Genomic DNA, 12,408 nt, shown 5'->3' with positions numbered 1-12,408 from the left:
TTCGTGACACCCAAGTTGTCCCAGGACGAGAGCCTGGGAGAGCGGCAGCCTGGCCTGGCTGGGACACAGGGAAACCACTTGGATGGCACTTCGTAAACATTCATCTTGCCAGGGCCAGCCGTAGGATCTCTCGGCAGACAACTCTTCTCGCTATCGCCCGAGAAAACCTTTCCTCCTGAGGGTGGGAACCAGCCGGGCCTCGTTCCAGGGGGCATCCCCAGGCCTTTCGAGAGTGCAGGCTGCGCCCCACCGTGCCCTGCGTTCATGTCCACCCCCTGCCCATGTCTCTCCCCAGCTCCTGGGGTCTGAGCAGGGGAGTGAGAGAGAGAGGAGTGGCTTGGCCTTCCCCGCCTGGCATATCGGCCGTGGGGAAACATGGAGACACAGAGCCCCTGTTCGTGGCAGGGAAATCTGCTGGTGAGTAGACTGAAGCAGGGTTTTTGAATCGCTGGCTGCTCTGCCCAGCGGAGCCAGGGCCCAGGAAGACTCACTGAGGAGACCGGCCAGTGAAATCGCCCCAGGGGGGCAGGGAGCGTGGCTGTGGGGCTGTCCCCAGCTCTTCCTTTCGTGGCAGGATTTTTCCCCGCCTGGGTCAGACCTTTCAGAGGGAAGTGACTTGCTGCTGTTCTGCATTTGCAGAGCTGAAATACGCTGTTCGACACCTGGCTGGGGCACTGGGGATCCCCCGCCCCGATCCGCTCCAGCCTTCCTTTCCAGCATACTGCCCAGCCTCGGGCCGGACCTGTGCCCGGGCAGCGTCGCTGTGGCGGGCAGCAGGCAACGGGCGCAGGCTCGTGACAATTCGACGTATGATGCAGCTACAGTGAGGGGAGGCAGGGCCAGAGGGCCCCGCTGAGTTGAGGCTCAGCACAAAGCCCCTGTGCGTCGCCAAGCAAGGGTGCGTTATGTCGCATCCCGTTAGGCCACGGCAAATTGTTCAGCCAAGTGAGCGCGGAATCCAGTGGGGCAGAGCAGCCCCTCTTGCCCAGAGTCCTGCCCCTGGCTACTGCAGAGGGAGGTGGAAAAACCCCATCAGAACATTTTGCCATGGCCTAATGGGATGCAATGTAAGGCCCCCTTGCTCAGGTGACACACGGGGGGGGTTGTGCCTGCGGTGGTTTGGCCGTGGATGTGGGGTCGGCGCGTTTCCTCCTGACCCCGGCTATAGGCCCTGAAGCTGCAGCTGACTCAAGGCTGCAGTGTTATTTACTCAGCATGTGTCTCTAAGGTGCCTTCTCTCCAGGCAGCCTGGCCCCTCCTCCCCAGCGAGGTAGCCTTGCTCCGAGTTGGGGGACCTGGTGATCCTCTGCAGAGGGGGGGTCCCAACAGAGCTGGCATGCCAGACTCCACTTTGCGCATCACAAGGGGGAGGCAGGGCCGTGCGAGGGCTCCACAATGCCTGCCGGGAGCCTGCCCGTCAGAGCCATGGGCTGGGCAGCAAACCCTCCAGCTGCGCCCCGGGGAGGGACTGGAGATCAGCACCAAGGCAGCCCAGCCCGGCACACGGGCAGCATGGGGGTCTGGTTCACTCCCAGCAAGCCAAGGTCTGGGACCGGGGGAGCAATCACAGGGCTGCAGGCAGGGCCCCAGGGAAGAGCAGGGGGTCAGCACTCCCCTCCCCCAGAGCTGGGTGGCAGAGCCGGAGGCAGGCAACCCTGGGGGAGCAGACTGTGCCTCTGTGCAGGGTGGGCGCTGGGCAGGAAGCGCGCCAGGTGGCACCGGAGGCTGGCTGAGCAGGGTCAGGGGACTTGGTGACGCAGACACCGGGGGCTGCTCGGCTCCGATGCGCCCACCATGGCCACCTCCAGCAGAGAGACTCCCCCAAATTGCCTGGGGCTGGCACCTGTCCATGGGGGGAGGGGGATGTCTTGAGAGGAACAAGAGTTGCTCCCTTCCTCCAAAGTGCCAGCGGATCTATCCCCCGGGGGGGGGGCCAGGTGTCTGCTCAGGGCTCCGCTCCCTGCTCTGCACCGCCACTGAGGCATGCCCCCCGCCCCGCCCCCTCCCAGCGCTACAGAAACCGGCGCTCACGGACAAGGATCATCTGCCCACAGGCTGGGCCCCAGGGGAGGTCACGGTGGGTGTGGCACAGTCTGGGGTAAAAGCACCGAATGGAAGAGACTCCCCCTTCACCACACCCCAAATCTCTGACCACGTTCACCCCCGGATCTCCCCCCACACCTTTAAACCTTGCCACCTGCCAAATCGCCCCTGGCCCTGTCCTGCCTCCCCCCTCGCTCCCCACATCTCCTTCACCCTTAGACTCCCCCGGACTCCCGCCCACCCCCAGTCTCCCCCAGCCCCTGGTAGGGTGGAGGACAGGGCCGATGGGTGTGTCATGGTGACCCTCGGGGCCCCTGAGGCTGTGGAGGGCCCTGTTGCTGGGGAGTTGGCACCGGGGCTGTTCCCTACGGCACTGCTGGAATGACACGTGCTTTGAGAATGCACCTATCTGCCCCCGATCTCTCCCCATCACCAGGCAGGGAGCGAAAGTCCAGCCCCAGAGCCAGCCAGGTGTGTTTGCTAGGTGTGGGTGGTTCCCAGCTCACGCAGGCCTGGCTCCCAGCCAGCAGCCTGAAATCACCAAATATAGACATGCCACAGGCTCCGTCCTGCCTCCTGGAGCCACCTGGGCAAGCTCCACCCGCTGCCCACACCCACGAGGTTTCGATGCAGGCGGCTCCCTCTGCACGTCACACTGCCGGCAAGTGACGCATTCGGGGGAGCCTGGCTGGGGCGGGGACTTACCAGCTGGGCACAGCACGGCAGAGCAAAACAGCGGCGGTTCCCGTTTACGGGGGGGTGGGGTGGGGCTGTTCCCATACCCTGCACTGGGGAGGCCTGCCCCTTATACCCCACACCATGGGGGGAAGTCAGGTCGTGTCCCTCATACCCCACACCGGAGGGGGGCTGCCCTCATACGCCACACTGGAGTGGGGAGTCAGGCCCTGCTCCTCATACCTTATACCAGGGGGTTGGGGCTCTGCCCCCTATACCCCACACCATGGTAGGTTGGGGGGCCAGGGCTCCACCCTTCCTGCCATACCCTGGGGGAGGAGAGAGAGGGCGACCCAGTTCTGCCCCTCGTGCTCCCGGTTCCGAATTCAGCCCTGGCAGGTTCCCCCCAGGCAGCAGCCAGGCCAGTGCCCCATGGGCCTGTGGCTCAGCCTCACTCAAGCCCCTGCTCCTCCCCTGCCCCCCATGCAGACCCTCAGTGCTCTACACCCCACCACAGGCCCCTGGCACTGTGCAGAGCCAGAGCTGCCATGACCAGCGCTGAGCAGTACACACCACGGTCCCTGCTTGGCCCTGGCAGGCAGCATTCGCATCGCGGGCACTGTACAGATGCCAGGATTATGTCCCGTGCTGACCGAGGAACCGCCTGGCCCTGGAGCTCCAGCTCAGCGGGGGCAGCGCCCGCCTGGCCACTGTTTGGGTCCTGGGGGTTCACAAATCCCCACTGGCTCCAAGACTTAAGTGAGCTGTGCAGTGGGACGGCAGAGCTGTTCACCCTCCTTTATCCCCGTGGGGTCGCTCACAAGCACTGTCCTGGGCACAGTTCCAGTACTGGGGGGGTTCTCTGTTATTGAATGCTGGGCTGCTGGCATTGGTTCATTCTTTGGGGGGGTTGGGGGAACCAACGATGCTTTCATTTTCCAAATAAAAAATTGCAGGAAAATCACCACAGTAGGTGCACTGTCGGGCCTACTGCCCCAGAAAGCAGTTCCCCTTTACCCTCCGGCAGCTTGAGCCTGCAAGTGGCCGGGAAGGGACAAATATGCAGAAAAATCACATGCCACCTGACATACCCCCAGCCGCACCCTCCCTGTTCCCTGCAGGCTGAACCAGGCTGTTTGCATGACCACCTATAAGAAGTCGCATATTTTTTTGTATTGTTGCTAAATTTCTGGTGACTTGTTTCCTTTTTAAATAACTATGGCAGGGAAAAGATCAGTCCCTGAAGGGAGCAAACACAAATGCAGTAGGAGAAACCTTGACAAGGTTCTTTTAAGGCAGCTTGGGGTCGCTGGGTTTGACGCCTGGCAGGAAGGACACACACAGCCTTGAGCCGGACAGTGGGTTGTTCTGATACCCCTGCGGCAGTTTGATGCCCATTTGCCCCCTGAGTGCGCCAGGGGAAGGGTGGGTACCACGGTCAGCCGAATTGGGGAGGGTGGGAAGGAAGGTAGGACTGGATCGAAAGGATGGGAAGGTGGTATCCAAGTTGATCTTGGTAAGGGGGCAGCAGGTCAGACTGGTTATCTGAGCATTTCTCTGTATGTCTACAAAGAGACATTCTGCTCACCTGGGGGCCAGTTCTGCCCCTCCCAGGATCTGATCTGGAGTTACTCAGATGCACTAACACTGACTACTTGGGGATTGGCAGGGCTGGCAATCGGCTTTCTAGTTTGGCCAAGAGGAAGAGAACCAGTTTCCTTGTCCGTGGGAGGGGACGAGTCACCGTACGTACACCAGGGCTGGTTAGCTGTCTGTGTGTGGAGCATGTGGGGATGGGAAGGGCCCAGCAGTTTACCTGGCTGGTGCTAGTGTTGCTTGTGTGCAACAGGGTTTTGCAGGCCATTCAGCCAGGACAGGAGAACAATTAGGAGCAGCAGTTGCCCCTCTCCCTTTCTGTATCCCGACAGGCATAGCTGGTTTCCATCAGCACCTCTAGAGTACGGCTGTAAAAGCCCGTTAGTGCTGTGGTGATGAATAATGGCCGTTTCCTCTAACTAGGTGATTAACCCATTTCCCCCCAAGGCCCAGAGGTCTGAGTGATGGAAGATTATGTGTTTTTCCCAGATGCACTTGAGGTGTCCTGGGTTGTAACAGGAAAGGAAAACAGCCTCTCCTATTGTTAGAGGGAACCCAACAGGACAGCCCTCCAAACAGGAGCTGGTTATTCATCACGCAATATCTAATATTAAAGAACTCAACCTCCCCCATATTTTAAAGATCTCATCCAAATAGTAACTTCCAGCCCCACCCCAGATCCTTACACACCCCGTGCCAGGAACTTCTCTGAGATGATACCGTGTCAGCTTCTGGGTAGGTCATTCTCCACCTAATCCAGCGGTGTATTATTTCACTTGTATACACTGGCTTGCTATAATGAATCTTACATTTCCTGCTTAAACACTAATGACGGGTATTTGTTGATATAGCACCAACCTGTGTGTGCTCAGGGCTCTACAGACAAGCGAGACAAGGTCCTCTCTCCACACGGGGGTTGAGTCTCCATACTAACAAAGGTGAGATTACCAATACTGGGGACTGCCCCTCCGGAGCAGCTGTTTCATTCACTCTGACCAGAGGTGCCACGGTAACCAGGATTGCAGTCTGCACACTGCCATACACGGAATCAATTTAGCATTTTCATTCAACATCCCTGAAGGCAGAGCGGTGACAGCAGTAACTAGCCATCAGGGCTCCAGCTCTGCTACTGACCTGCTGACCTTTGACCTTGGACAAAACACTTCACCTTTCTCTGCCTCCATTTACCCAACTGTAAAGTGGGGATAAAGATACCTACTCATCCGGCCGATAGGCTAATAGGCAGAGCAGCCCTGCAAAGAGTCACATCCCCTGTTTCATTCTATCTCAAGCCCCGCTGTCTATTTATTTGCATCCTATGGCGAGATTTCAATCGACAATTAGTAATCATCTCCCCAGCCTGACTGACCTAGATTCCTTGGAACCAAAGATGCAGATCCCAGCAGGTCAGGCTAAACTCTTCCCATCCGTGTAGCTATGCTGAGTACCATGGCTTACTCTGGGAAGAGTCATTAGAAGCTGAGCTCCTGCACAGACACATCCAAGACACTTTGTACCCTGATGTGTTTGGGCACAAGGATGCTCTTTCTGGGGCCTGCTGTGCCACCCTTCACTCCAGACATGGCTGCATTTCACCGCTGCTTTTGGCATATTCAGTACAACCTTGCTTATCAAATCACATTTACGCAAAACTCCCTGTTCCATGTCCCCTGGTTTTTAATTACATTGACCACGTCCGCCATTATCCATATTTATTCAGTGTTCCCATAATCCCCTAGCGGAGGGCCTATTGCACTCAAAAGTTGGGCTGGGCACTGAAGCCTGAATAAACCTGAGTAACTTGGTATTTGCTTTTTCTTGCAACTCTGATGCACAAGAAGAGCTGACTGCATGGTATTTCGTCCCCAGCAATGGCTCCCTGAGGCACTCAAAGAGCCCATGAAAACAACCAGATACAAACACGAATTAGTTAATGTTTGTAAATCCCTTTGAAGATGGCAATCAATAATTTTATTAAGATAATGTTGAAGTAAAAAGAAAACGGTACAGAGTTTAGGCATAGAAGTTTCTGGTTATCAGGGAATAAGGTACAGATTATCAAGGGGTGCGAAATTCAGTTTAGGAACGGGTGGCGTAAGGAATACATAATCTGCAATCTCCCTGATTGGGGGTAAAATTTTAACCAGTCAAAGTACAGACATTGAGATATGGTATTAAACACAAATGCAAACACTCGGCTACCCACATCTAGAGACACCAGTCCCGACTGTAAAGTGCTTTGGAATCCATCCGAAGGAAAGGCGTGATAGGACTCTAATTGCCCTGAATTAAGCCATCCAGTTGCAAGGCCTGATTGCAGGGCTGTGTAAGAATGCGGCCATGCAGCTCCCAAGCGGCAGTGCGGGGGTGGCTCTGGGCACAGAGTGGCAGGGGCCCTGTTCGAGTGAGACGGGGGCCTGGGGGCTGAGAGGATGGCGCTGTTGCTGGGACGTGATGGCAGCACCATTAGGATGAAGGTGTGTGGTGGGGTCGTACCACGACTAGTTAGGAGCTGAGGCAGGACAGCAATGTGTTGTGGGTGGGACATGCCATGGCTGGATAGGGGTGGGAGGGTCATTGGGTTGTACTGGCAGTGCCACTGGGACACAGTGTCACCACCGGGGCACCCAGTGCCCGGCACGGGGCAGTGAGACCTTTGGGGCACCCGGTGCCCGGCACGGGGCAGTGAGACCTTTGGGGGAAACAGTGCCTGCTATGGATGGTGGTGTCATTGCAGCACACATTGCACGGCCTGGGGGGCGCCACTGGGGTACACAATGCAGGGCCTGGGGGTGCCATTTGGGTGCATGGTGCAGGGCCCGGGGGTGCCATTGGGGCACACAGTGCAGAGCCTGAGGGTGTCATTTGGGTGCACAGCACAGGGTCCGGGGGTGCCATTGGGGAACACGGCGCAGGGTCTGGGGGTGTCATTGGGGAACACGGCGCAGGGTCTGGAGGTGCCATAGGGGAGCACACAAGGTCTGGGGTGTCACTGGGCCACACAGTGCAGGGCCCGGGGGTGCCATTGGGGCCCACGGCACAGGGCCCCGGGGGTGTCACTGGGGCACAAAGTGCAGGGTCTAGGGGTGTCACTGGGGTGCACATCCCAGGGCTGTCATTGGGCACACGGCACAGGGCCCGGGGGTGCCACTGGGGTGCAGGATGCAGGATCTGGGGGTGCAATTGGGGCGCACAGTGCAAGGCCTGGGCGTGTCAGTGGAGTGCAGGGCCTGCAGGTCTCGCTGGGGCACAGGGCCCGGAGGTGTCACTGGGGCGCACAGTGCAGGGCCCGGGGGTGCCATTGGGGTACAGGGCCCAGGGGTGCCATTGGGGCACAAGGCGCAGGGTTTGGGGATGTCATTGGGGTACACGGCGCAGGGCCCGGGGGTGTCACATGGTGCAGGGCCCAGGGTGTCACTGGGGCACACGTTGCAGGGTCTGGGGGTGTCACTGGGGCACACGTTGCAGGGTCTGGGGGTGTTGCTGGGGGGGGCAGGGCCCAGGGGTGCCATTGGGGTGCACAGCTCAGGGCCCAGGGGTGCCATTGGGGTGCATGGTGCAGGGTTTGGGGGTGTCACTGGGGTGCAGGGCCCAGGGATGCTGGTCCCGGGGGTGCCATTGGGGTGCACTGCGCAGGGTTTGGGGGTATCATTGGGGTGCACAGCTCGGGGCCCTGGGCTGCCACTGGGACATGCGGTGCAGGGTTTGGGGGTGTCATCGGGGTGCACGGTTCAGGGCCCGAGGGGTGTCCCTGGGTCGCACGGTGCACGGTTGGGGGTGTCATTGGGGTGCACGGTGCAGGATTTGGGGGTATCAATGGGGTGCATGGTTCAGGGCCCGGGGGGTGTCCCTGTGTCGCACGGTGCACGGTTGGGGGTGTCATTGGGGCACACGGTGCAGGGTTGGGGGGTGTCATTGGGGTGCACGGTGCAGGGCCCCGCGGGGGTGGCAGTGGGCTGATCTGTGACTGAGACGCCCGGCTCCGGCCGTGTCAGCGGCTGGGCTGCGCTGGGGGAGCGCGACCCCCGGACCCCGCTGCACCCCGAGCTCCCCTCCCCTCCCCCGACTCGTTTTCGATGCAGGGCGCGCTGAGCAAGGGAGGCGGGGCCAAGCCTGCCAACCGCCCCACGTGGCCTGGGCCGCGCCAGCCAATGGGAGCGCGTGTTTCTGAAAGATCTCCATATATGGCTATGTTCTCGGCCGGCGAGGCGGGGCCGGCGCCCCCGGGTATAAAAGCGCGGGGGTGCGCGCTGGACGGTCTCACTCAGCCGGCAGCAGCGGACCTGGCAGCTTCACATCCCCCAGCACCGAGAGAAGCCGCCTCCTCCCCGCAGGTACTGCCCACTCCCCTGGGCCAGCGGGTCCTTGGGCCGGCCGGCCGGCCCGCGGGGTACCCGGCCTCCGCCGGCTCGAGCCCCGCAGCCGCCCATTGCGGCCGCCTCGCCGGAGCGGGCCCCAGAGCAGCGCGTGTGTCTCCCCCCCCCCCCCCCCCACGGGCCGGTTCGCGGTGGTATCGCCCGGCCAGCCGTTTGAATGGCGCGAGTCTGTGGGTGGGCCCGGGCCGGGCCGGGGCTGTGATTGCTCCCGCTGGCGGTGACGTCAGGAAGCGGGAGATTTGAATGGGCGGGGGGGCGCTGCAGCAGTTGGGGGAGGGCGGGACTGTTTGCGCGGGCGAGGCTCCGTGGGGCGGGGCCGCCCGTGGCGCAGGGTGGTGGAGGGGGGCGCAGGGACAGCTGGGCGGGGCAGCCAGCAGCCTCCTCGTTGCTTTGGCAACAGGCCCCTGGGGCTCTGGGTGGGGCACCCCGTGCACGGGAGGGGGGCGGCTGGGCCGTGCCCCAGCCCTGACCCTGCTGCCCTCTCCCTGGAGCTGACCCCCCTCCCCCCGGCGGCTGCGGTACTGGGGGGCCTGGCTGCTGGGGCAGGACTGTGATGGGCTTTAAAATGGGGCCTGGCCGGGGGGGGCTCGATGTTCCTGGGAGCTGCCAGCGCAGCCTCTTGTGGCCAAAAGCTTGAGTCTCTTCGGGGGGGCCCTTGTGTGCAGACCCTAAGCCGGCCCAGCCCCCCTGCCTGGTGGAGTGCAGCCCTGCATGACCGGGTGGTGGTCCGGGGCTGAGTGGCAGCTGGTGCGCTGGAAGAGGGTTGGATCTCAAGTGTTGCTGACCCAAGGCTGTTCCTGTTTCAAGCAGATTCTCCGAGATGGAAGAAGAAATTGCAGCACTCGTCATTGACAATGGCTCTGGTATGTGCAAAGCTGGCTTTGCCGGAGATGATGCGCCTCGGGCTGTGTTCCCCTCCATTGTTGGACGCCCAAGACACCAGGTTAGTAGCCCAGCAGTGGAATCAGTGCTGTTCAAATGAGAGCACTCTAGTAGAAGACTGCCAGGTATTATAAAGATGGGGCCTCTTAAACTTGGGGCTTCTCTTTTCTGTTTTAAAGGGTGTCATGGTTGGCATGGGGCAAAAGGACAGCTATGTAGGTGATGAGGCCCAGAGCAAGAGAGGTATCCTGACTCTGAAGTACCCTATTGAACACGGCATTGTCACCAACTGGGATGACATGGAGAAAATCTGGCATCACACTTTCTACAATGAGCTTCGTGTGGCACCTGAGGAACACCCTGTTCTGCTGACAGAAGCTCCCCTGAATCCCAAGGCCAACCGAGAGAAGATGACACAGGTACACTTGCTGCAGTACAACAGTGATCTACTTTCATCTGTTTTTTCACAAACCATCTCTGAGTTATGACATCTTTTAAAAACCAAGTGTTCTTTCAATATTTTCAGGATTCTGTACTCCTGGCATTTCCTTCTTGAAGTCTCAGGTTTCTTTTGTCTATTTCTGCTTGTTTCTTTGCTTTTTCCTTTCTCAACACATCAATTTTTGCATGCCAGCATGTTTTCTAACATTGGCTTGAGGGATTTTTATTTCTTGTAGTAAAACAACTTTTCTCTTTCTAGATCATGTTCGAGACCTTCAACACCCCAGCCATGTATGTTGCTATCCAGGCAGTGTTGTCCCTGTATGCCTCTGGTCGTACCACTGGTATTGTTATGGACTCTGGTGATGGTGTTACCCATACTGTGCCCATCTATGAAGGTTACGCTCTGCCTCACGCCATCCTGCGTCTGGACTTAGCTGGCCGAGACCTGACAGACTACCTCATGAAGATTCTGACAGAAAGAGGCTACAGCTTCACCACAACAGCTGAAAGGGAAATTGTACGTGACATAAAGGAAAAGCTGTGCTACGTTGCACTGGATTTCGAACAGGAGATGGCTACTGCTGCTTCATCTTCCTCCCTGGAGAAAAGCTACGAACTGCCTGATGGTCAGGTGATCACCATTGGCAATGAGAGGTTCAGGTGTCCAGAGGCCCTCTTCCAGCCATCCTTCTTGGGTAAGTATCTGCCAAACCATATTGAGAACCAGTCCTTGTCTAGAACACTAGTGATTCAATGAGACTCATGAACTGCAAGTGTTATCTTTCCAGTTTGCCTGTGATTGTAACCTAAAGCTGGGGTTGGGATGGTGCTTTTGTAGTTGGGTAACTACCTGTGTACTAAGTCTGACCACTCCTGTCTCTAGGTATGGAATCGTGTGGCATTCATGAGACCACTTTCAACTCTATCATGAAGTGCGATGTAGATATTCGAAAGGACCTGTATGCCAACACAGTATTGTCTGGGGGTACCACAATGTACCCTGGAATTGCTGACAGAATGCAAAAGGAAATCACAGCTCTGGCACCCAGTACAATGAAAATTAAGGTAATTAAAACTCTCTGAAAGAATAGAGCCAATGCATTATGGAGGGTGACTATCTAGAAAGGCGATCTTGGCAGCTGACTGATTTCTCCTCTTGTTTACTTTTAGATTATTGCTCCACCTGAACGTAAATACTCTGTCTGGATTGGTGGTTCCATCCTGGCTTCCCTCTCTACCTTCCAGCAGATGTGGATCAGCAAGCAGGAATATGATGAGTCTGGCCCATCCATTGTCCACCGTAAATGCTTCTAAATGGACTGCTAGCAGATGCACAGCATTTGCTGCATGAATTTTCACTAGTATATGTTTGCCTGGGCAAATCTATACACTTCATGCTAGCCTCATAAAACTGGAATTAAGCCTTCTTTCAAAAGAAACTTGCCCTTGGAAAGTCTGTATCTGAGACAAAGATCGGTGTTGGATTGAGCTGTCACTGACTTGACCCTGTAGTCAAGTTAACTGGTCCCTTGGTATACGTATTAGCATAATACCCTGTACAGATCTGACCTAAACCTTGGTACAGGTGCCATCACTCCTGTGACCCAATGCTAGGGATAACTTGTATTTGTGGAAGAGAATCTGCCTGTGACACTGTAGTTCTGATAGCTGGCTAGTATTGACTAGTGGCACCTCATTTAAACTCTGCAGGGCTTGAGACTGATTTGTACAGGGTATTTGAGGTCAGACTTCCAATACATACAGCGCTAAGTATTCCAGATTTTGGTATAGAGGCTGGTAGGAGTTCATCAAAGAACTTACTTCTGTTGCTGCCGTTCTAGCAAGGCTGGAAAACATTGTCCAAGCCTTATGAACCAGTTTTCATTTTCTTAGCCCTCCTGTACCCCAGCAGAACATCCTTGGGGCAAAAGTTACTCAACTTGAGTTGCTGCAACTTTGCATTTACACCTGTAAATTTTACACCAAGTTTAATTTATGTAAGATTTTTGTATGTTGCCTTAATGTTCTCACATGACAGTAGAAAACCAAAATTTGTAAGTCATCCTGAAGTTGAGAAATTGTAATGCCCAAGACATCATGTAAGGGAGAATAAAGCGCTGCAGTAAACTATTCTGGGTGTGTGTCTCTTCAGAAGGGGAGAAGGATCTTGGACTCCCATGTCCTGGGTTAGACTTAAATAGCGTGCAAGTTTTGTTAAACATTCAGTGACATTCTCAGTTTCTTGTACAGGCTTGCCTGACAGCTCAATTTGTCAAGCTCAGACTGGCTTCCTTGGCCTACGCTGGCTGTAAAGCCAAACCTCTCCTTTCCTACCTTAATTGCTAGCTTTTGTGCAGACAGTGACTTGATCCTAATCTAGAGCTCTAAAAAT

The 12,408-nt window shown here is 56.9% G+C and overlaps 1 protein-coding gene across 2 annotated transcripts; it reads left to right on the top strand.

Moving 5' to 3' along the window:
- Positions 1-8,500: 8,500 nt before the first annotated feature.
- On the top strand, positions 8,501-12,146 carry ACTG1 (actin gamma 1). 2 transcript variants are annotated; one of them, XM_074971581.1, is made up of 6 exons: positions 8,501-8,648; positions 9,501-9,633; positions 9,752-9,991; positions 10,273-10,711; positions 10,900-11,081; positions 11,187-12,146. In XM_074971581.1, the coding sequence occupies exons 2-6, from the start codon at positions 9,511-9,513 to the stop codon at positions 11,328-11,330; spliced, it is 1,128 nt and encodes a 375-aa protein (XP_074827682.1). In that variant the 5' UTR covers positions 8,501-8,648; positions 9,501-9,510; the 3' UTR covers positions 11,331-12,146. The 2 variants fall into 2 exon arrangements, with proteins under 2 accessions (XP_074827682.1, XP_074827683.1); XM_074971582.1 differs by having other exon boundaries at positions 8,568-8,648; positions 9,498-9,633.
- The last annotated feature ends 262 nt before the right edge of the window (positions 12,147-12,408 follow it).

Source organism: Natator depressus, chromosome 14, assembly GCF_965152275.1.
Source record: "Natator depressus isolate rNatDep1 chromosome 14, rNatDep2.hap1, whole genome shotgun sequence".
NCBI classification, from domain to species: Eukaryota; Metazoa; Chordata; order Testudines; family Cheloniidae; genus Natator; species Natator depressus.
The sequence above is the reverse complement of the archived record's forward strand: the minus strand, read 5'-3'. Positions and strand labels throughout refer to the sequence as shown.